The sequence below is a fragment of the Coregonus lavaretus genome (genome assembly GCF_964263955.1).
Source record: "Coregonus lavaretus genome assembly, chromosome: 10".
NCBI classification, from domain to species: domain Eukaryota; kingdom Metazoa; phylum Chordata; class Actinopteri; order Salmoniformes; family Salmonidae; genus Coregonus; species Coregonus lavaretus.
In genome coordinates, this window is record NC_139997.1 from 15072149 (window position 1) to 15097160 (window position 25012).

A 25012-nucleotide genomic window follows, 5' to 3' on the forward strand; every position below is an offset into this window, starting at 1 on the left:
CCTTCCTCCGATGTAGTAACCATGGCCCACTTCCTTGCTAGGTAGAAGCCAACATTTTTTTATAAAAATAGAGCTAATTTTACTCAAACCTTTTTAAAGGGTAGAAGACATAAGACTTTTAAATAATAATAAATAATTTGGTGGGTGCTTATATTTGTCCTATTTGTCCCAACTCCCCCTGAGACACCTTCGGAGAGTGGGGTCACAGCCAGGATTTTTAAGCCTTGAGACAATTGAGACATGGATTGTGTATGTGCGCCATTCAGAGGGTGAATGGGCAAGACAAAAGATTTAAGTGCCTTTGAACGGGGTATGGTAGTATGTGCCAGGCGCACCGGTTTGTGTCAAGAACTGCAACGCTGCTGGGTTTTTCACGATCAACAGTTTCCCGTGTGTATCAAGAATGGTCCACCACCCAAAGGACATCCATCCAACTTGACACAACTGTGGGAAGCATTGGAGTCAACATGGGCCACCACGACTTCAGGATTTTTGGAGTCAACTCCAACTCCTGTTGTTGGAGTTAAAAGTCGACTCTTGCTCGACTCCCAAAACACGCTAAAACGGCTGCGCACACACCACCTCATTATTGCAGAGTCCTAATAGGAAGACTAATTTTGCGTTCTAGGGAGGACTGGCATGAGCATGATACTGCCCATTTGCTTATCAATTTATAAAAGGCCTATTTTGTTTGTATATAGAAGGTGATGTGTAGGAACTAGAATATTTCAGTGATACTTCTACTGTGCTCAGCCTTGACAGATCCTATGGGATGATGCGGCGCACTCTCTACGCCGATAAGCCTATTATTTGCTGTGTTATATAGCCCTATTTGGACGGGACTAGTATTACTAGGGAAGTTGGTTATGTAATTATTATCCAAGCATTTGCTTTATTCCAAAGGACGATTCGCACAGGACTGTAATTATATTTTTGTTTGTTTTATTAAATTGACTCTTATGACAGAAGCCTGGGGTGGAGGTTTTTATTCTAGGCGTGAAGATATTTCAACGTCATGTCTAGATGATAACAGGCTACACTGATAACTCATGCTTGGCTGCCAAATGTATAGGTGTCTCCATAATATTTAAATTGAGGAAGTGTGATCAGAATAATTATTTTAGCAATCCATGGTAGACGTCCCTCCTAATAAAAATGTCCCCCATCCTGATTATTTGAGTTGCAAAAAATGTTGGGTGTGGAACTCACCTTTCTGGTAATTTTTTTAAATAAATTGCTGAGGTGTACTCACTTCTGAGGACACAAGCTCAAATACATAGTACAAATATTATGAAAATATGAAAAATCATATATGATTTTTTCCCCCCTATTCAACAAAAATAGGGCATGAAATGATTGAAATGCTGTCTAAATATAGTAACAATCAAATTATAAATGACTTACTATAAGAATTCACATTTCTTATAACTGTAAAATAAATATGGGGGACTTAACATCTAAGAGGTTCACTCAGGCCCGGTCCTGGATGATATTCCGTCCTAGGTGAGAGAGAGAGCGAGAGCATAACTTAGTCACAGAGGATCATTAGCTTCTTTAAAAAAAATTGCTGGTGATTGTTTCAAATCCCAAGCGTGTAGGCCTATGCCTAGTTGGGAAGCCCACAATTTGGGCAGCATGCGTGGCAATAGGCCTAGCTGATAATTGAGTTGCAGTTGTCAGTGAAAAGCCTCTAAAATATGTGTGAAGGTTATGTGTCTTGAGTATAATACTTGTAAATGTTGAGACAGGAAGAAGGGGAGGGGGTGTGTGGCGAAGATATAGGCAGTGTCTCTCTCCAGAATGCATTCGCTCAGCTCTCCAGAATGCGCTCAGCTGTCTCCCGCCAATTCATGTGCATTCATTGTTTTATTATGTGAATTGTTTGCACTTTGATCGTTTAGTTTTATCAATTCCCCATTACATACTGTATGTCACCAGTAGTACATTTACCGTTAATCCCTGTCATTTGGTTACATTTGGTCCATTAATGCATGTATTAATTACAGTCATTTACCATTCTCATTCAGAGTTCACAACCTGCTACACTTGTGAGAAACATAATTTATTAGTTAGGTACATTTTTTTTATTGTATTTTGTTTGAACCGCTCCATGTGAGCAATGAGTATGTGTCTGGTTTCTCTGTCCTGTTAATGTTGACGGAACCCGCATGCCTGAGCACACATAGAAGTACCTGGCCTGCTGCTCACAAATGTAGGAAAGTGCCCAATTGGGGATCTCTGATTTCTGATTGTATTACAGTTTTTTACAATCACTTTGGCACTAATTTCAGAACCTTGACGTCACTTTTCAAAACTCTAGACACAAAACTCAAAACGGTCATCACTTGTAACACAGGCTGTCCAATGTTCAAAACATTGCATTGTGCATTCATATCTTTAAAGAAATCTTACACTTGCACAATCATTGATTCAAAATACAAATTTATTGTGAAATACCAATGAAACGTTAATTTAGATCACCCACACACAAGCAACCGATAGTTTCACTGTGTCATTGTTCGTACAATCATTAAATATTGTAGTACAAAATAGGTGATACATGTTTCATTATGGTACTACATGTAAATACATCCCTGTAAAAGTACTGCAGTAGTAGAGAGAATACCACAGACACAGTGGAATCATTGAACAAAATCTGAAATATATTGATGAAAAACAATACAGTACTGTAAAACATCAACTTGCTTGCTTGTACTGTAAAAAGCAAAACATAGGAGTGATTACTGTACTTCTACATTTTCATCAACTCTGTCTTGTGGTTTTGGCACAGGTTCTCATCTACATCACAATGGATGTTTTCATTAGTCAAACATCTTGGGAAAAACCTTTGGCCATGGCGAATCCAGGCCTGACACTGGTCTGCCGTGATGTCATTGCATGCGTCATCCATGGCCTGGAGAAGAGTGACTTATTCATGAGGGCGCCTATCATAAACCTTCCATCTCCATGTGGAGAAATATTCCTTAATCGGGTTAAGGAAAGGAGAGTATGGGGGTAAATACAGGGTGGTCAATTGTGCATGGGCCTGAAACCATGCTTGCATCATATGAGCATGGTGGAACCTGACATTATCCCACACGATGACATAGGTCACGCCATCAGCTCTACAGACCTGATCGAGCTCATCAAGGAAGGTTACAAGGGGACCATAGAAACAGTGTCTGATAAAGAATGATGATGAAATATTACATCCATAGATAATGTATTCTAATTGGTTCATGCTCCACGCTAATTGGTGACAATGAATCTCGTTACTTTGAAACTTTCATGATCTAAACATGGAATATTGTTTGTCTGTTTCCATACAACTATGCATTAAGAGTAATGCAACAGTTACTTATCATTTTGAGCAGTTGTATCAATTGATAGTTGGATAATTGTAATGAAATGAGGAGACACTCATCTGAAATGTAATGTGTGAATTGCCTTTTGAAATAGTAGTACTTTGATATTAAGTTGTGTCATATTGAACAGGTGACTTTTGTTAAATGAACAAATGATCTTAGTTTTATGTGTATTGTATCCAAGCAATTGAAAAAAGTGTTAGAGTTTTGAAAAATGTGCATTTTGATCATTGGTTGTGAGTTTTGTGTCTAGAGTTTTGAAAAATGACGTCAAGGTTCTGAAATTAGTGCCAAAGTGATTGTAAAAAACTGTAACTCACCACCACAGTCAACGAAGTCAGTTTTTTTAAACATCCATTGCAAATGATAGCTTAATAGGCTAGTTCCTCACAGTATTGGAAAATCTTTCCAACACTTCCCATTTTTACATTTACATTTGAGTCATTTAGCAGACACTCTTATCCAGAGCGACTTACATTTAGTTCATTAATCTTAATCTTACTTAGTTGACAATGGAAGTTATAGGCCTACTGATGCATTAGCCTATCTCTGAGTTCCTTACGCTAATTTCTTTAGCCGCCAATGGCTCACGGTGTATCAATGTGTCCATATGGCAGAGGCTAGTGTTCGGAGTGGACTTCTAGTCCGACTCAGGAGGCATGCACACCATCCACCACTTCCGAGTATATTAATCGCTAATGTTTAGTCTCTGGACAATAAAGTAGACAAGCTCAGGGCGAGGATCTCCTTCCAGAGAGACATCAGGGACTGTAACATACTCTGTTTCACGGAATCATGGCTTTCTCCGGATATACTGTCCCCGTCCATACAGTCAGCTGTGTTCTCAGGACATCGCGCAGACAGGAATAAAGAACTCTCCAGGAAGAAGAAAGGCGGTAGTGTATATTTTATGATTAACTACTCATGGTGTGATAGTGATAACGTACAGAAACTCAAGTGTTTTTTTCACCCGACCTAGAATACCTCACAATCAAATGCCGACCGTATTACCTCCCAAGTAGCCTCTGAGAATAACATTGACATATACATGGACACGGTGACTGAGTTCATCAGGAAGTGTATAGGGGATGTTGTTCCCACTGTGACTATTAAAACCTACCCAAACCAAAAACCGTGGATAGATGGCAGCATTTGCGCAAAACTGAAAGCGCGAACCACCGCATTTAACTATGGCAAGGTGACTGGGAATATGTGACCGACCAGCTCGATTCGGTCTTATGTAGCAAAATTCATAGCGTTTAGAGTGCACACTGGACGCTCTGGCCGAGGAGTAGGGTTGATCCGAGCGTTCTGACCTAAAAACAGCAGTCAAGCACCCAAGCTAACTGGCTAACGTTGGCTAGCTTGCTAGCTACTTCCAGACACAAATGAGAGAACACCTCACTCTGACCATTTTACTCGCCCTAGCAGAGCTGGTTAGGCTGTTCTTATGTTATCCAGAGTGTTAGTGACCATAACTGTGCTGCTGGCAACAATTTAATTATGTTTTTTTGCCAACGTTTACTGACACCGGCCATATTCAACGGGTGTTGAGTGTTCGTAAATTCGTCAGTTATTCTGTGCTCTGGCACACTCAGACGAGAGCTTCGTCTATTGACAATTGTCGCAGTGACATCATGAACATTCTATTGAAATGGTTACTTGCATAGTGGAGTCTTTTGTTTAGACATTTTGTTTTACCATGAATCTGCAGGTAGCTAAGCAACCAGGTTCAATGTTAGCTAGCTAGCTAACATTAGGCTATAACTAGCAATGCAAATGGCTCTGAGATACACATAATATTACTACACAGATCATACAACGTTAGCTAGCTCCCTCTTTGTCACGGATGCCATGGTTGCCCTTAGTTTGAAGATGTAATCCAGAGACAGGTGTTTTATACAACAGCCTTCTGTGTGTTCTCTTTTTGACTCCCTCTGCATATTTCCAATCAAACGGCAGAATTTTCTCCATCTCCTTAGCTATCATACTCTAATTCCACCAGAGAGCAACTCTTTTGCTTTTTGCAGTTCTATTACGTGATATCATTCAAAAAAGCCGCGTTAGAAAGGATTACCTAGCCCATGTTATAGACAGAAGCGTGCTACATGGCAGACCAATCCAAACTCATCTCTCGGCATGTCCAGGCCACTCATTATCTCAGACAATCATGGCTAGCGGGAAGGTTCCTGTCTTTTTTGATGGCTAAACCGACTAGGCTCGTAATTTTAACAATTGTATTCGTATTTACAGATGGCTAACAAGTTTGTTAAAAAAGTTTACATTTAAATGGCTCTCCTGTGAAGTAGTGATGTGTGACATCAAATCAAATCAAATCAAATGTTATTTGTCACATACACCTGTTTAGTAGATGTTATAGCGGGTGTAGCTAAATGCTTGTGCTTCTAGCTCCGACAGTGCAGTAATATCTAACAAGTAATATCTAACAATTTAACAACTTATACCCAATACACACAAATCTAAGTAAGGAATGGAATTTAAGAATATATACATACAGTGGGGAGAACAAGTATTTGATACACTGCCGATTTTGCAGGTTTTCCTACTTACAAAGCATGTAGAGGTCTGTAATTTATGTCATAGGTACACTTCAACTGTGAGAGATGGAATCTAAAACAAAAATCCAGAAAATCACATTGTATGATTTTTAAGTAATTAATTTGCATTTTATTGCATGACATAAGTATTTGATACATCAGAAAAGCAGAACTTAATATTTGGTACAGAAACCTTTGTTTGCAATTACAGAGATCATACGTTTCCTGTAGGTCTTGACCAGGTTTGCACACACTGCAGCAGGGATTTTGGCCCACTCCTCCATACAGACCTTCTCCAGATCCTTCAGGTTTCGGGGCTGTCGCTGGGCAATACGGACTTTCAGCTCCCTCCAAAGATGTTCTATTGGGTTCAGGTCTGGAGACTGGCTAGGCCACTCCAGGACCTTGAGATGCTTCTTACAGAGCCACTCCTTAGTTGCCCTGGCTGTGTGTTTCGGGTCGTTGTCATGCTGGAAGACCCAGCCACGACCCATCTTCAATGCTCTTACTGAGGGAAGGAGGTTGTTGGCCAAGATCTCGCGATACATGGCCCCATCCATCCTCCCTTCAATACGGTGCAGTCGTCCTGTCCCCTTTGCAGAAAAGCATCCCCAAAGAATGATGTTTCCACCTCCATGCTTCACGGTTGGGATGGTGTTCTTGGGGTTGTACTCATCCTTCTTCTTCCTCCAAACACGGCGAGTGGAGTTTAGACCAAAAAGCGATATTTTTGTCTCATCAGACCACATGACCTTCTCCCATTCCTCCTCTGGATCATCCAGATGGTCATTGGCAAACTTCAGACGGGCCACTTCTACGTCGGCCACGTAGAACGAGAGCCCACAGTCCTTGGGAGCGGGCCGCGTCGGTAGCACTGTGTTATCCTCAACGCGGGCGAAGAAGATGTTTAGCTTGTCCGGGATGCACAATTGAGAGCATCCTGTCGGGCTGTATCACCGCCTGGTACGGCAACTGCACCGGGGGCAAACTACCCGCCCTCCAGGATTCCTTCTAGTTCTCTGCTGCCAATGACTGGAACGAATTGCAAAAATCTCTGAAGCTGGAGACTCTTATCTCCCTCACTAACTTTAAGCATCAGTTGTCAGAGCACCTTATCGATCTCTGCACCTGTACACAGCCCATCTGAAATTAGCCCACCCAACTACCTCATCCCCATATTGTTATTTATTTTGCTCATTTGCACCCCAGTATCTCTATTTGCACATCATCTTTTGCACATCTATCATTCCAGTGTTAATTACGAAATTGTAACTATTTTTGCACTATGGCCTATTTATTTATTGCCTTACCTCCATAACTTACTACATTCGCACACACTGTATATATATTTTCTGTTGTATTTTTAACTTTATGTTTTGTTTACCCCATATGTAACTCTGTGTTGTTGTTTTTTATCGCACTGCTTTGCTGTATCTTGGCCAGGTCGCAGTTGTAAATGAGAACTTGTTCTCAACTGGCTTACCTGGTTAAATAAAGGTTAAAACAATTTAAATAAAAAATAAACCTACAGCACCCGATGTCACAGGAAGGCCATAAAGATCATCAAGGACATCAACCACCCGAGCCACAACCTGTTCACCCAGCTATCATCCAGAAGGCGAGGTCAGCACAGGTGCATCAAAGCTGGGACCGAGAGACTGAAAAACAGCTTCTATCTCAAGGCCATCAGACTGTTAAATAGCCATCACTAGCCGGCTTCCACCCGGTTACTCAATCCTGCACCTTAGAGGCTGCTGCCCTATGTACATAGACATGGAATCACTGGTCACTTTAATAATGGAACACTAGTCACTTTACTCATTTCATATGCCTTCGGAAAGTATTCAGATCCCTTGACTTTTTCCTTATTTTGCTACCTTACAGCCTTATTCTAAAATGGATTAAATGTTTTTAAAAATCCTACACACAATACCCCATAATGAAAAAAACAGGTTTTGAGAAATGTTTGCAAATGTATAAAACATTTAAATAAAAATAAACCTATTTACATAAGTATTCAGACCCTTTGCTATGAGACTCGAAATTGAGCTCAGCAGCATCCTGTTTCCATTGATCATCCTTCAACTTCATTGGAGTCCACCTGTGGTAAATTCAATTGATTGGACATGATTTGGAAAGGCACACACCTGTCTATATAAGGTCCCAAAGTTGACAGTGCAGGTCAGAGCAAAAACCAAGCCATGAGGTTGAAGGAATTGTCCATAGAGCTGCGAGATAGGATTATGTCGAGGCACAGATCTGGGAAGGGTACCAAAAAATGTCTGCAGCATTGAAGGTCCCCAAGAACACAGTGGCCTCCATCATTCTTAAATGGAAGAAGTTTGGAACCACCAAGACTTTTCCTAGAGCTGAACAAACTGAACAATCGGGGGAGAAGGGCCTTGATCAGGGAGGTGACCAAGAACCCGATGGTCACTCTGACAAAGCTCCAGAGTTCCTCTGTGGAGATGGGAGAACCATCCAGAAGGACAACCCTCTCTGCAGCACTCCGCTAATCAGGCATTTATGGTAGATTGGCCAGATGGAAGACACTCCTCAGTAAAAGGTACATGACAGCCCACTTGGAGTTTGCCAAAAGTCAACTAAAGGATTCACAGACCATGAGAAACAAGATTCTCTGGTCTGATGAAACCAAGATTGAACTCTTTGGCCTGAATGCCAAGCGTCACGTCTGGAGGAAACCTGGCACCATGTCTACGGTGAAGCATGGTGGTGGCAGCATCATGCTGTGGAGATTTTTTTCAGCTACAGGGACTGGGAGACTAGTCAAGATTGAGGGAAAGATGAACGGAGCAAAGTACAGAGAGATCCTTGATCCAGAGCGTTCGGAACTTCAGACTGGGGCGAAAGTTCACCTTCCAACAGGACAACGACCCTAAGCACACAGCCAAGACAACGCAGGAGTGGTTTCAGGACAAGTCTCTGAATGTCCTTAAGTGACCCAGCCAGAGCCCGGACTTGAACCCGATCAAACATCTCTGGAGAGACCTGAAAATCCCCATTCAACCTGACAGAGCTTGAGAGGATCTGCAGAGAAGAATGGGAGAAACTCCCCAAATATAGGTGTACCAAGCTTGTAGCGTCATACCCAAGAAGACCCGAGGCTGTAATCGCTGCCAATGGTGCTTCAACAAAGTGCTGAGTAAAGAGTCTGAATACTTATGTAAATGTGATTTTCCCGTTTTTTTATATCATTATGGGGTATTGTGTGTAGATTGATGAGGGAAAAAAACAATTTAATCAATTTTAGAATAAGGCTGTAACATAACAAAATGTGGAAAAAGTCAAGGGGTTTGAATACTTTCCGAATGCACTGTATATACAAAAGTATGTGGACACCCCTTCAAATTAGTGGATTTGGCTATTTCAGCCACACCCATTGTTGACAGGTGTATAAAATTGAGCACACCGCCATGCAATCTCAATAGACAAACATTGGCAGTAGAATAGCCTTACTGAAGAGCTCAGTGACTTTCAGCGTGGCACCGTCATAGGATAACACCTTTCCAACAAGTCAGGTTGTCAAATTTCTGCCCTGCTAGTGCTGCCCCGGTCAACTGTAAGAGCTGTTATTGTGAAGTGGAAACATCTAGGAGAAACAACGGCTCAGCCGCGAAGTGGTAGGCCACACAAGCTCACAGAACGGGACTGCCGAGTGCTGAAGTGCATAGTGCGTAAAAATCGTCTGTCCTCGTTCGCAACACTCACTACCGAGTTCCAAAATGCCTCTGGAAGCAACGGAAGCCCGGTTTGTAGGCCTAATATGGTCCTAAATGAAAGGGAAACAGATTGCCATCTGTAGCCTCATAGACCACTGAAATCAGTCAAAACTAGCTCAATAACTCAATGCATGCACACATTCCTATTGAATATGAATTCACCTGTATTGTAGGCCTATGCCATCTTGATGTACCCAGTTTATCAAGATATTTACCATTAAAATCAATTCTTACCATTATGTTGTTATGTAGTTAGATTGTTACAAAGTCAAATTGATTGTATGCTTGTATAATTGATACATGGCTGTCTCTGGGAAAATTGATCATCAAAATGTTAACAATTAATTATATTTATTATCGGCATAAAATGTCAGCCTTCTTGACCCCCACAAATCAGCATTAGCCCTTATAAACCCATATCGGTCATTCTCTACCTCTGACCCAGATATTTCCAGTGCCCGCCCAGGTTTGGACTGTTCGCGCCCATCCACAAGGTGGTCCGTATCGGTTTCCCCTCCACCAGCCCGGCCAAGGCCAAGAAGAGCAAGCGCATGGCCATGGGGGTGTCGTCGCTGGCCCACAGCCCCAGCAGCTCATCCATCAGCTCTGTTAGCTCTGTGGCTTCCTCAGTGGGCGGGCGGCCCAGTCGCACTGGCCTGGTGAGAGATACACATGCATGCATCGACACAAACACACCAATGTATTTCCATGACTATAACTGCCAGTCTAATGGAGTGGTATCATTAATGTAAAGTGCCTTCAGAAAGTAGTCATACCCCTTGACTTATTCCATATTTTCTTGTGTTACAGCCTGAATTCTAAATTGATTAAATATATGTTTTGCTCTCACCCATCTACACATAATACCAATAATGACAAAGTGAAAACATCTTTTTAGAACTTATTGCACATGTTTTGAAAATGAAATACAGAAATATCTAATTTACATAAGAATTCACACCCCTGAGTCAATACTTTGTAGAAGCACCTTTGGCAACGATTACAGCTGTGAGTCTTTCTGGGTAAGTCTCTAAGAGCTTTCCACACCTGGATTGTGCAACATTTGCCCATTGTTATTTTCAAAATTCATCAAGCTCTGCCAAATTGGTTGTTGATCATTGCTAGATGACTATTTTCAGGTCTTGCCATAGATTTTCAAGTAGATTTAAGTCAAAACTGTAACTCGGCCACTCAGGAACATTCACTGTCTTCTTGGTAAGCAACTCCAGTGTAGATTTGGCCTTGTGTTTTAGGTGATTGTCCTGCTGAAAGGTGAATTCATCTCGCAGCGTCTGGTGGAAAGCAGACTGAACCAGGTTTTCCTCTATGATTTTGAATGTGCTTAGCTCCATTCCGTTTCTTTTTTATCCTGAATAACTCCCCAGTCCTTAACGATTACAAGCATACCCATAACATGATGCAGCCACCACTACGCTTGAACATATGTAGAGTGGTACTCAGTAATGTGTTGTATTGGATTTGGTCCAAACATAACACTTTGTATTCAGGACAAAAAGTTAATTGCTTTGCCACATTTTTTGCAGTATTACTTTAGTGCCTTGTTGCAAACAGGACGCACATTTTGGAATATTCTGTACAGGGTTTCTTCTTTTCACTATCAATTAGGTTAGTATTGTGGAGTAAATACAATGTTGTTGATCCATCCTCAGTTTTCTCCTATTACAGCCAGTGCTGCATCTGCAGCTAAGCAGGGTTGGTCCTGGTTGGTCCTTGGATGGGAGACCTGATGCTGCTGGTAGTGGTTATGGAAGGCCAGTAGGAGGCACTCTTTTTTCTGGTCTAAAACAATATCCCAATGCCCCAGGGCAGTGATTGGGGACATTGCCCTGTGTAGTGTGCCGTCTTTCGGGTTGGGATGTTAAACGGGTATCCTGACTCTCTGTGGTCCCATGGCACTTATCGTAAGAGTAGGGTTGTTAACCCCAGTGTCCTGGCTAAATTCCCAATCTGGCCCTCATACCATCATGGCCAACTAATCATCCTCAGCTTCCAATTGGCTCATTCATCCCCCTCCTCTCCCTTGTAACTATTCCCCAGGTCGTTGCTGTAAATGAGAATGTGTTCTCAGTCAACTTACCTGGTAAAATAAGGGTAAAAGAAAATAAAGTAAAAGAAAACTCTACAACTGTTTTAAAGTCACCATTGGCCTCATGGTGAAATCCCTGAGCGGTTTCCTTCCTCCATGGCAACTGAGTAAGGAAGGACGCCTGTATCTTTGTAGTGACTGGGTGTATTGATACACCATCCAAAGTGTAATTGATAACTTCACCATGCTCAAAGGGATATTCAATGACTGCTTTTTTATTTTTACCCATCTACCAATAGGTGCCCTTCTTTGCGAGGCATTGGAAAACCTCCCTGGTCTTTGTGGTTGAATCTGTGTTTGAAATTCACTGCTCGACTGAGGGACCTTACAGATAATTGTATGTGTGGGGTACAGAGATGAGGTAGTCATTCAAAAATCATGTTAAACTCTATTATTGCACATAAGTCCATGCAACTTATTATGTGACTTGTTAAGCAAATGTTTTCTCCTGAACTTATTTAGGGTCTAAAAACATAATTCCACTTTGACATTATGGGGTATTGTGTGTAGGCCAGTGACAGAAAATCTCAATTTAATCAATTTTAAACTCAGGCTGTAACACAACAAAATGTGTGAATACTTTCTGAAGGCACGGTAAATAAACCCCGGATTGCTGATGCTATGAGGCCGCCAATGACAGGCTTTAAAGCCACCGGTCAGCCATATTGGCACTCCTCAGAAGAAGCAGTCCTCCATAGAGTACCACAGTATGAGTCATAATACCCATAAAACCGAGCGGTCAAACAGGGAAATGGTTCCAATCATTTTTCCACCATTAATTTTTCCCATAGGGGATTTTAGAAACATTTAAAATAAGGGCTATGTTTCATGTAGGCTTATCCTGGCATGATGTTTTGATAACCGTGTAAATCTCTCCAGGACAAGGTGACTTATCAATATATTCGCCTGTATTTACCCCCCAAAAATGAAATGCTAATGCAGCTATCATAAAGAACTACGAATGCTATGATGATCTGGATGAGACTGCCGAATCGAGGCAAGGTAAGAATCTCTGGATTAACTATCTAATGTTAGCTAAATGTAGTAATTAATAAATTGGCTACATTTCTTTATTAGGAGAATTCTGTGAACTGTCTTGTGCAAGTTTTAAATTGACACAATACCTGTTAGCAAAGGTGTCAGCTAGAGATGACGTGCAGGAGCTTGCAGGGATTTTTAGATTTGCATGATGTCTACTTTGATGCTAATTAGCATTTTCGAATCTAAGAGTTAATAGAGCCAAATATATTGATAAAAGTCACCTTGTCCGAGAGAGATTTACATGGTTATCAAAACGTCACGCCAGGGTAAGTGTTTCTAAAATCCCCTATGGGAAATTTCCCTGTTTAACCGCTTGGTTTTATGGGTATTATGAAACCTCCACTGTGGGGCTCTATAGGAACTAAAATAATTCTACAGTGTTTCAATTAAATGTTTTGAGGACAAAATTACATGTATTTAAGTATTGTTTTGTTGTACTGGGGACAGTAACATTAGCACTTTCCTAAATATTTGTATATATTCTTTAATTATAATTTTAATTTTGATTAGCTCACATAATATAATTTAAAAGTATGCATTAAGGTGTTTGTAATATAGTAAACGTGGCAAAAACAAATGTAGACAGTAATAAATGCATTTCTATAGTATACAAAATATTTTTTACACCTATGTTAGTCATTTTATTTTATTAATTTTTTATTTCACCTTTATTTAACTAGGAAAGCCAGTTGAGAACAAGTTCTCATTTACAACTGTGATCTGGCCAAGATAAAGCAAAGCAGTGCGATAAAAACAACAACAACTCAGAGTTACATATGGAATAAACAAAACGTACGGTCAATAACACAATAGAAAATCTATGTACAGTGTGTGCAAATGTAGTAAGTTATGGAGGTAAGGCAATAAATAGGCCATAGTGCAAAATAATTACAATTTAGTATTAACACTGGAATGATAGATGTGCAGAAGATGATGTGCAAATAGAGATACTGGGGTGCAAATTAGCAAAATAAATAACAATGTAAATAACAATATGGGGATGAGGTAGTTGGGTGGGCTAATTACAGATGGGCTGTGTACATGTCACGTTCGTCGAAGGAGGAGGACCAAGGCGCAGCGTGATATTCGTACATACTTATTTTATTAAGTGCACACACTAAACAAAACAACAAACGATAACGTGACGTCCTAGGTCTAACACAACCAACACGGAACAAGATCCCACAACTACTGTGGGAAAACAGCCTGTCTAAATGTGGTTCCCAATCAGAGACAACCAGCAACAGCTGACACTCGTTGCCTCTGATTGAGAACCACTCTGGCCAACATAGAAATACAACAACTAGAATCTACAACACAGAACACAAACACATAGAATCTACACACCCTGGCTCAACATATAGAGTCCCCAGAGCCAGGGTGTGACAGTACCCCCCCCCAAAGGCGCGGACTGCGACCGCGCCTAAACATAAACCAAACAGGGGAGGGCTGGGTGGGCATTCCTCCTCGGAGGCGGTTCCGGCTCCGGGCTTGACCACCACCCTCCAACAATCCCCCCGTAGCGCCCCTGGTCCGGTCTGGCCCCGCTGGCTGGAGCTGGACTGGACATCGTAGGAGCGGATTGCTTAGGCTCCGGTGTGGAGCAGCTGACCGGTACCTGACCAGGCACCGGTGACCCAGGCACGGGTTGTGCCGGACTGACGACGCGCACCCCTGGCTTGGTGCGTGGAGCAGGAACGGGCCGGACCGGGCTGACGATGCGCACCCCTGGCTTGGTGCGTGGAGCAGGAACGGGCCGGACCGGGCTGACGATGCGCACCCCTGGCTTGGTGCGGGGAGCAGGAACAGGCCGGGCCGGACTGGCGACGCGCACCATTGGCTTGGTGCGGGGAGCAGGAACAGGCCGGCCGGGCTGGCGACGCGCACCATTGGCTTGGTGCGAGAGACAGGAACAGGCCGGGCCGGGCTGGCGACGCGCACCATTAGCTTGGTGCGGGGAGCAGGAACAGGCCGGGCCGGGCTGGCGACGCGCACCATTGGGTTGGTGCGGGGAGCAGGAACAGGCCGGGCCGGGCTGGCGACGCGCACCATTGGCTTGGTGCGAGGGGCAGGAACAGGCCGGGCCGGGCTGGCGACGCGCACCATTGGCTTGGTGCGGGGAGCAGGAACAGGCCGGGCCGGGCTGGCGACGCGCACCATTGGCTTGGTGCGAGGGGCAGGAACAGGCCGGGCCGGGCTGGCGACGCGCACCATTAGCTTGGTGCGGGGAGCAGGAACAGGCCGGGCCGGGCTGGCGATGCGCACCGTAGGCTTGGTGCGAGGGGCAGGAACAGGCCGGGCCGGGCTGGCAACGCGCACCATTGGCTTGGTGCGGGGAGCAGGAACAGGCCGGGCCGGGCTGGCGACGCGCACCGTAGGCTTGGTGCGAGGGGCAGGAACAGGCCGGGCCGGGCTGGCGACGCGCACCATTGGCTTGGTGCGGGGAGCAGGAACAGGCCGGGCCGGGCTGGCGACGCGCACCATTGGCTTGGTGCGGGGAGCAGGAACAGGCCGGGCCGGGCTGGCGACGCGCACCATTAGCTTGGTGCGGGGAGCAGGAACAGGCCGGGCCGGGCTGGCGACGCGCACCGTTGGCTTGGTGCGGGGAGCAGGAACAGGCCGGGCCGGGCTGGCGACGCGCACCGTAGGCTTGGTGCGAGGGGCAGGAACAGGCCGGGCCGGGCTGGCGACGCGCACCGTAGGCTTGGTGCGAGGGGCAGGAACAGGCCGGGCCGGGCTGGCGACGCGCACCGTAGGCTTGGTGCGAGGGACAGGAACAGGCCGGACCGTACTGGGAACACACACCACTGGCCTTAAACGGGGATCAGGAACGGGCCGGACCGGACTGGCAATACACCTCAGTACCTCTCGCCGTGCCTCTACATCTTCCTTCCCTTTTCTCACCAATGGCTCCCGTAACCCGGTGGCCTTCTCCTCGTCCACGAACTCGCCCCTTCTCTGCCTCCAGCAGCCCTGTCGTCCATGCCATGTGCCCCCCCCTAAACATTTTTTGGGGGTGCCTCTCGCCTGTCCGACCACGGCCCGGTTGGCGCCGCTTCTCCTCTCCTGCCTGGGTCTCCCCCTTCATAGCCCTCCGGCAACGGACGGCCTCCTCCTCCGTAATCTGCCCCCAACCGAGGAGGACATCTACTAAAGTTACCTCCTGCGTGTGCTCCTGGACACGCTGCTTGGTCCTGGTGTGGTGGGATCTTCTGTCACGTTCGTCGAAGGAGTAAGACCAAGGCGCAGCGTGATATTCGTACATACTTATTTTATTAAGTGCACACAATAAACAAAACAACAAACGATAACGTGACGTCCTAGGTCTAACACAACCAACACGGAACAAGATCCCACAACTACTGTGGGAAAACAGCCTGTCTAAATGTGGTTCCCAATCAGAGACAACCAGCAACAGCTGACACTCGTTGCCTCTGATTGAGAACCACTCTGGCCAACATAGAAATACAACAACTAGAATCTACAACACAGAACACAAACACATATAATCTACACACCCTGGCTCAACATATAGAGTCCCCAGAGCCAGGGTGTGACAGTACAGGTGCAGTGATCGGTAAGCTGCTGACAACTGATGCTTAAAGATAGTGAGGGAGATAAGTGTCTCCAGCTTCAGAGATTTTTGCAGTTCATTCCAGTCATTTGCAGCAGAGAACTGGAAGGAATGGCGGCCAAAGGAGGTGTTGGCTTTGGGGATGACCAGTGAGATATACCTGCTGGAGCGCATACTACGGGTGGGTGTTGCTATGGTGACCAATGAGCTAAGATAAGGCGGGGATTTCCCTAGAAGTGATTTATAGATGACCTGGAGCCAGTGGGTTTGGCGACGAATATGTAGTGAGGGCCAGCCAACGAGAGCGTACAGGTCACAATGGTGGGTAGTATATGGGGCTTTGGTGACAAAACGGATGGCACTGTGATAGACTACATCCAATTTGCTGAGTAGAGTGCTGGAAGCTATTTTGTAAATGACATCGCCAAAGTCAAGGATCGGTAGGATAGTCAGTTTTACGAGGGCATGTTTGGCAGCATGAGTGAAGGAGGCTTTGTTGTGAAATAGGAAGCCGATTCTAGATTTAACTTTGGATTGGAGATGCTTAATGTGAGTCTGGAAGGAGAGTTTACGGTCTAACCAGACACCTAGGTATTTGTAGTTGTCCACATATTCTAAGTCAGACCCGCCGAGATTAGTGATTCTAGTCGGGCGGGCGGGTGCAAGCAGCGTTCGATTGAAGAGCATGCATTTAGTTTTACTAGCGTTTAAGAGCAGTTGGAGGCCACGGAAGGAGTGTTGTATGGCATTGAAGCTCGTTTGGAGGTTTGTTAACACAGTGTCCAATGAAGGGCCAGATGTATACAAAATGGTGTCGTCTATGTAGAGGTGGATCTGAGAGTCACCAGCAGCAAGAGCGACATCATTGATATACACAGAGAATAGAGTCTGTCCGAGAATTGAACCCTGTGGCACCCCCATAGAGACTGTCAGATGTCCTCTCTTAATCTCATCTAGTGTATATATAAATCATTGAGTGGTATGCACACACCAATTAAAAACTGTCCCAGGTGCTGGATCAGAGAAGACAGCGTTAAACAAAAAGTAAATCTGTACACTGCTAAAATGCTCCCAAAGTGTTTAACTGCATTATACACATTTTTGTCAGAAATCTGACAAGACACAAACAGACTGAAATATGAGACTGAGACAAAGACAGAGAGCAAGAGATGGAGAGAGAAAGAGACATGAGACAGAGGATGAGAGAGATTAAGAGATGGCAGAGAGGAGACAAAGAAGACATGCAATACATGAGACAGGACACAAACACTGCATTTGGCACCAGAGAAAATCACACACGAACACATTAGCGACACATTACATAGAATAGTTAGAACACGTTGGAGACACAATTAGCGATTATCATAGCACATAAATATGCAATCTTTTTTGTTGTTGTTGATAGTATTGATATATTATCAGTATCGATGGAAATGCCTGTCTGTGTATGTCACCCCTCCCCCTCTTATCAGACAGTCAGGTGACATATTTGGAAGATGTAGCACATTAGGTTAATTAACCTCAGCCAGCATTAGGACGGCCTAATTATCATGCTCTGGCAATCAGGCGGCCATCGTAGTGCTGGCCGTAGTGCTAACATACAGACATACACACCCAGAAAACATGACCCCATTGTCCCCATGTGGGTATTCGGTGGCCAAGGTGAGCACGGGCTAGCCCACACCAGCCCAACACAGGCTAGCCCACACCAAGCCCAACACAGGCTAGCCCACACCAGGCCGACATGGGCCAGCCCACACCAAGCCCGACACGGGCCAGCCCACACCAGGCCGACATGGGCCAGCCCACACCAAGGCTGACATGGGCCAGCCCACACCAAGCCCAATTGGGGCGAGCCCACACCAAGCCCAGCACCGTCTAGCCCACACCAAGCCCACCTAGAGGCGGGGGCTCATTAGAAGGCGTAGTTTGCACCCAGTTCTTTTTGTGCAACCGTGCAACCGTGCATATTGTCATCAAACGGTCTGCTGTAGTCACACTGTCACTAGGCCTCTTGTTGCCTCAGGTGTGTGTGTGTGTGTGTGTGTGTGTGTGAGCGCACCTGGGTGACCCAGTTTAACTCTACTATTTTCATCACAATCCAGATCTGTTCAAATCAGGCCAGAGGTAGGCAGTTTTGGTTTGAGGGCCATATCGGGACTTACAAATTCAACAGTGGGCGTCACAGATTTTCTAGACTTTGTTAGTCAAAAGTAATTTTCGGGTCAGAAAAAAATATGTATTATCATGTGTAATGCTGTAATACTTTCTATCTAGTTTAAGACCTTCAAGTGTTAATTTATATCGTTTTTATCCAAAATAATCATGTAATTAAAAAATATATATATATAAAAAAGGAATCCACCACATCCACAGCACCCACCATTTTAGCAGCGCTTGGGCCGGATCCGGCACGGGGTCGTATGTTGCCCACCGTTGGTCTAGGCCTGTTGTTCAGATGTCTGAATTTATATCCGGTATATACACTGTATATACAAAAATATGTGGACACCACTTCAAATGAGTAGATTCTGCTATTTCAGCCACACCCGTTGCTGACAGGTGTATAAAGTCGAGCACACAGCCATGCAATCTCCATAGACAAACATTGGCAGTAGAATGGCCTTACTGAAGAGCTCAGTGACTTCTGACGTGGCACCGTCATAGGATGCCACCTTTCCAACAAGTCAGTTTTTCATATTCCTGCCCTGCTAGAGCTGCCCCGGTCAACTGTAAGCACTGTTATTGTGAAGTGGAAACGTCTAGGAGCAACAACGGCTCAGCCGCGAAGTGGTAGGCCACACAAGCTCACAGAACGGGACTGCCGAGTGCTGAAGCGCATAGCGTGTAAAAACCATCTGTCTTGGTTGCAAACTCTCTCTGGAAGCAACGCCAGCACAATAACTGTTCGTCGGGAGCTTCATGAAATGGTTTTCCATGATCGAGCTGCCGCACACAAGCCTAAGATCACCATGCGCAATGCCAAGTGTCGGCTGGAGTGGTGTAAAGCTCGCCGCCATTGGACTCTGGAGTGATGAATCACGCTTCACCATCTGGCAGTCCGACGGACGAATCTGGATTTGGCGGATGCAAGGAGAACGCTATCTGCCTGAATGCATAGTGCCAACTGTAAAGTTTGGTGGAGGAGGAATAATGGTCTGGGGCTGTATTTCATGGTTCGGGCTAGGCCGCTTAGTTCCAGTGAAGGGAAATCTTAACGCTACAGCATACAATGACATTCTAGAAGATTCTGTGCTTCCAACTTTGTTATTTCAGCATGACAATGCTATTTAGTTTGCCCCTAAAAAAAAATGTCTAATGCTCCTAGACAAATGTCCTCAACCTGAATGAAATAATAATAATTCAAATATCATGAAAGCCCTGATCCATGAAGCATAGAAATAACTTATAAGATCTGGTAATGCCAGCCTTCCATTTCCTTGCATTTTTAACTTGAGTATGTATTCATTTTTTTATGTGTAATGCTGAAAGACACATTTCTTCTAATCTTATTTGTTTCTCACACCTCTTTCCCCCACTCACCCACCCACCCCTCCCCCTCTCTCTCTCTTCTCCCTCTCTCCCCTACCCAACCTCCCCTCCCCCTCCATAGCTCACAGAGACGTCGTCACGCTATGCCCGCAAGATCTCAGGCACCACTGCGCTGCAGGAGGCACTAAAAGAGAAACAGCAGCACATCGAGCAGCTTCTGGCCGAGAGGGACCTGGAGCGGGCCGAGGTGGCCAAAGCCACCAGCCACATCTGCGAGGTGGAGAAGGAGCTTAGTGCCCTCAAGGCCCAGCAGCTGCAGGTAGGCAGTAACCTGAGTGGCAGTCTGTTTTTGTTATCATGCCATGAAATTGCGAGTCCTCTTTTTGTACTGCGTTGATGGTCAGTTTTATACGATAATATTGCGATGATTTGACTGTTTTATTGGTCAGATTGGTCAAATATTGGTCAGATTGGTCAAATTCACAAGCTCTCATGTTATATGCGCGAATAGTTGATTTTGTAAAATAAATATTATATTGCAGAACCCTGGAGGGACTGGCTTACTAGACTCATAGCGGTACTAACCTGTAAATAAACCATCTCTAATGTGCTCTGGTTTGCCTGGAGATGTGCATCGTTCATAAACAAATCAGTCAGCTACTTCTGACGAATCATGATCTCATGGAGGCTGAGCCTCAAATTCATATAGCAATTCAAAGCGGAATGTTATCTCCCATGGAGTCTCTTTGCTAGACAAGGTGCACGCTAGTTTTTGCATTGCTCGGTGCCCTGTGTGGATGGAGATTTCACTTACGGACCAATGGAATAGGCTACAATATGCAAACTCCGCCCACCCAGGGCACCGGCGATGCAAAACTAAAGCAAGTTCAGTGCTCTCAACCAATCAGATGACAGCGTTTATAGCGGAAACAGAGAGGGTCTTGGCCTTTGGCTAACCATACCTAAGTGTATGTCTCCCACCATGCTGTGTCAAAGGCACAGGGCTAGGAAATAAGCTAGCATTTATTTCACTAGAAAGTTGCTAAATGATTTTATATTTTTACATAGAGAGAAGTGCAAGACAGTGGCAATGGCAAAGCATTAAATAGCATGCCAGACAAAGCTTCTCTTGTGCATTCTTCACGAAAACAATAAAACAGTGATTACTGTGTGAAACAGGAAGAAATTCAGCTAGATTCAAACACTCTCTCAGAGCACTGGAAGAATGTTGTTTTGCCTCACAGGGAAACTTCCAGATTTCAGCTTTGATTGGATTGAGCTGATTAACTTATTTTGAAGGATAGTATTTGGCTTATTGGTTTATTCAGATCCCCATTAGATGTTACATTAGCAGGGTTGGGTAGGTTACTTTCTAAATGTAATCCGTTAGTTACTAGTTACCTGTCCAAAGATGTCATCAGTAATGTAACTTTTGGATTACACAAACTCAGTAACGTAATCTGATTGTGATCCACCTCAATCAACCAAGTTTTTAGTGGTATGAAATCTGATAGCTTATAATGAGGCAAATAGCAGTACTTTTGCTGTTAGTTTTAATCTGTTTTTTTGTGAAACGCACCAAACTAGCTGTCGACCTGATCCTCAATGGATACGGCGAGCCGCAACCGCGGATATCATACACAAGAGATGTCTTGCTTAATCGCCGACCCCTTTGCTGTAAATTTATGCTACAATGGAATCTAAAGGCATCTAAAGCAAGGAAACGTGGCAGTAGAGGAGAAATTTGAAATCGGATGAAAAAAACATCCCTTCAGAACATCTCTTCCATCTATTGTGCATGGCAATGTTCAAAGCGTAAGGAATAAGACTGACGAGCTACAGGCTTGTACCCAATACCTTTCAGAGTACCTTTCAATCCTGCCTGATCTGTCTCTCTGAGACCTGGCTTATAGAACAGGACCCTGACTCCACTGTGGAGCTGGATGGCTACGCAATCATTAGAATGGACCGAAACATCAACTCTGGTAAGCAGAAAGGTGAAGGAGTTTGTGCGTTCATCAAAGAGAAATACTGCAATCCAGCCCATATCACAACGAAGCACCAGGTCTGTACTAAAGACATTGAACTCCTTGCTCTTAACCTACGGCCATACTACCTGCCACAGGAAATAAATCAGGTTTGACTGTTTATTGTTTACATAGCCCCATCCACTGACACCTAAACAGCTGCCAACATGATCTATTTTTTTATTAATTTTTATTTCACCTTTATTTAACCAGGTAAACCAGTTGAGAACAGGTTCTCATTTACAACTGCGACCTGGCCAAGATAAAGCAAAGCAGTGCAATAAAAACAACACAGAGTTACATATGGGGTAAAAAAACAGATTTTTGCAATTCGTTCCAGTCATTGGCAGCAGAGAACTGGAAGGAATGGCGGCCAAAGGAGGTGTTGGCTTTGGGAATGACCAGTGAGATATACCTGCTGGAGCGCAGACTACGGGTGGGTGCTGCTATGGTGACCAATGAGCTAAGATAAGGCGGGGATTTGCCTAGCAGTGATTTATAGATGGCCTGGAGCCAGTGGGTTTGACGACGAACATGTAGTGAGGACCAGCCAACAAGAGCGTACAGGTCACAGTGGTGGGTAGTGTATGGGGCTTTGGAGACAAAACGGATGGCACTGTGATAGACTACATCCAATTTGCTGAGTAGAGTGTTGGAGGCTATTTTGTAAATGACATCGCCGAAGTCAAGGATCGGTAGGATAGTCAGTTTTACGAGGGCATGTTTGGCAGCATGAGTGAAGGAGGCTTTGTTGCGAAATAGGAAGCCGATTCTAGATTTAACTTTGGATTGGAGATTCTTTATGTGAGTCTGGAAGTTGAGTTTACAGTCTAACCAGACACCTAGGTATGACCTTGTATCCCAGGCTGAGACAGTCACCTGAAGCAGTAAAGCTGATCATGGCAGACTTTAACATGTGCAGTCTATCTGAACATTTACCATCATACCAGCAATGTTACATGTCCTATCCAAAATGAAGCCTGTCTGGACCTTTGTTATGGTAACATCCCAGGTGAAGCCTATCTGGACCTCTGTTATGGGAACCTCCCAGGTGCGTATTCCTCCAAGGCACTACCCAATCTCCGGGGTTCGGACCATAACATGGTTCAGCTCATCCCAGTTTACAAACCGCGACTGCAGCGAGAGAAGGTTAAAAAGGTGAAGCTACTGAAGCCCTCCAGGAATGTTTCGAGTCCACTGACTGGGCGGCCGTGACGGACAGCTCCGACGACCTGAAAGAGGCAGCGGATACTGTCTCATAGTACATCTGTTTCTGTGAGGATCTCGTTATTTCCAAAAAGAAACATCTTCCCCAATAATAAACCATGGGTGACTTGGGAATTTAAAGAGCTCCTCAACCAGAAAAAACAAGTGTTTAAATCAGGTGGCAGTAAAGAGGAAAGGACAAATATTCAGAGGACACTCAAAAGCAAGATCAAGGAGTGCAAGGCAGCCTACAAAGACAAATTAGACAACTTTTTTAAGGACAATGACAGTAGGAATGCCTGGAAAGGGCTACAAACCATCACAGGTTACAAACCAAAGAGACATTGCATGACTGTCGATAATGACCTTGTCTTTGCAAATGTTTTGAACATTTTCTATTGAAGGTTTGACATGGGTGATTTTACATCGCAGCAGAAAGTGGCCATGGACAGTATAGAGAGCATACCAGCTGTTGATATACAAATCCCTGTGAATGACATCAAGCAACACTTTCAACGTGTCAACCCACAAAAATCATATGGTCGAGACAGCGTCGGCAGCAAGGCACTCTGGGAATGCTTGAATGAACTTCAGTAGCGTGTTCAATACCATCCAACCCCACCTACTGGTGGACAAGCTGGTGAATTTGGGTGTCAACTCTATACTGATCAAGCGGATCAACAGTTTCCTTGTGAACCATACCCAACAAGTGAAGTTTAACTCTGCAGTTTACTCTGTTGTGGGTTTTCTCCACCCAGACCAGGCCTTTCTTGAAGGTTTTGACAGAGAAACTGCAAAATTCATCCAGTGGTGCGCAGATAACCTTCTTGAAATAAACGTTAAGAAAACAAAAGAGATGGAAATATATATTTTTTTTTTTACTACGAAGCTCAATGGGGAATCAGTCGATAGATAAATATCTGGGAATTGAAATAGACAATAAATTGAAATACAATGACTGTATCCTTGCAAAGACAAAGAAACTGCAACATAGAATTTTTATTTTTAATGCAAACTGAACCATTTCAATGTTGATTGCCATATCCTACAAATGTTTTATAAATCTGTCCTGCAGAGTGTGCTGTCCTTTGGTCTGATATGCGTGTTTAGAAACATACAAGCGCAAGACCAAGTCAAGCTTCAGCGCTTTATCAAGACGGCGGGAAGGATAATTGGTATAGACCAATAATCAGCCACCAGCCTTTACACAAAACCTATCCTCCAAAAACTTGAAAGCATTTTACATGACAGTACCTATTCCCTTCACTCAAAACTCAGTCACGGCAGCCGGAAAATGTGGAAAGAGACTTCTTTAAAAGAAGATCAGAACGGATAGATATGATAGATATTTGATTCCAATGGCCATTAGGCTGTACAATGGATAGTCTATTGGTCCCGGGAGTCTACAGCATATTGCACTTTCACTGTAAATATGTAGGCTATTGCACTTTCAAATGAATTTTATTTTGAATTGTTCTGTTTTTATGTTTTATGTACCGTCTTTTTAAGCACACAAGCAAATGAATAATAAAGATAATAAAGATTATATGAATCTGAATTTAAACTTTTAGATTACTTTCCCCTTAAGAGGCACAGGTTAGCGTTTTTCATCATAAATCTTGCCCTGGAGGCAGCTCTGCAGAGTGGTCACTAGCTGGCACAGTCACAAAGTCATAACAACATAAGATTAAACCTAACCTTAACCCTAACCATACTGATAACCCTAAGGCCTAACCCTAACCTTAAATTAAGACCAAAAAGCAAATGTTTGTTTTAATAAATTTTTACAATATATCCAATTTTGCAGCTGGCCCATCTAGTGGAAATCACTCAGTTCTGCCTCAAGAACAAGACTCATCCTAATCAATGTCAACCTGCTTAATAAGAGGCATTAGAAAAAGC

At 44.1% G+C, this 25012-nt stretch overlaps 1 protein-coding gene across 1 annotated transcript in view; it reads left to right on the top strand.

Annotated features, from left to right (window-relative positions):
- The window catches only part of LOC311135843 (CAP-Gly domain-containing linker protein 2-like), a gene marked incomplete at its 3' end in the record, with an annotated part of 100003 nt that overhangs the window by 55177 nt on the left and 19814 nt on the right, over positions 1–25012 (top strand). The window contains exons 4-5 of the mRNA XM_084169873.1: positions 10109–10322; positions 19999–20196. Of these exons, the coding sequence (XP_084025999.1) occupies positions 10109–10322; positions 19999–20196 (412 nt within the window). The remainder of the gene's footprint in view (positions 1–10108; positions 10323–19998; positions 20197–25012) is intronic.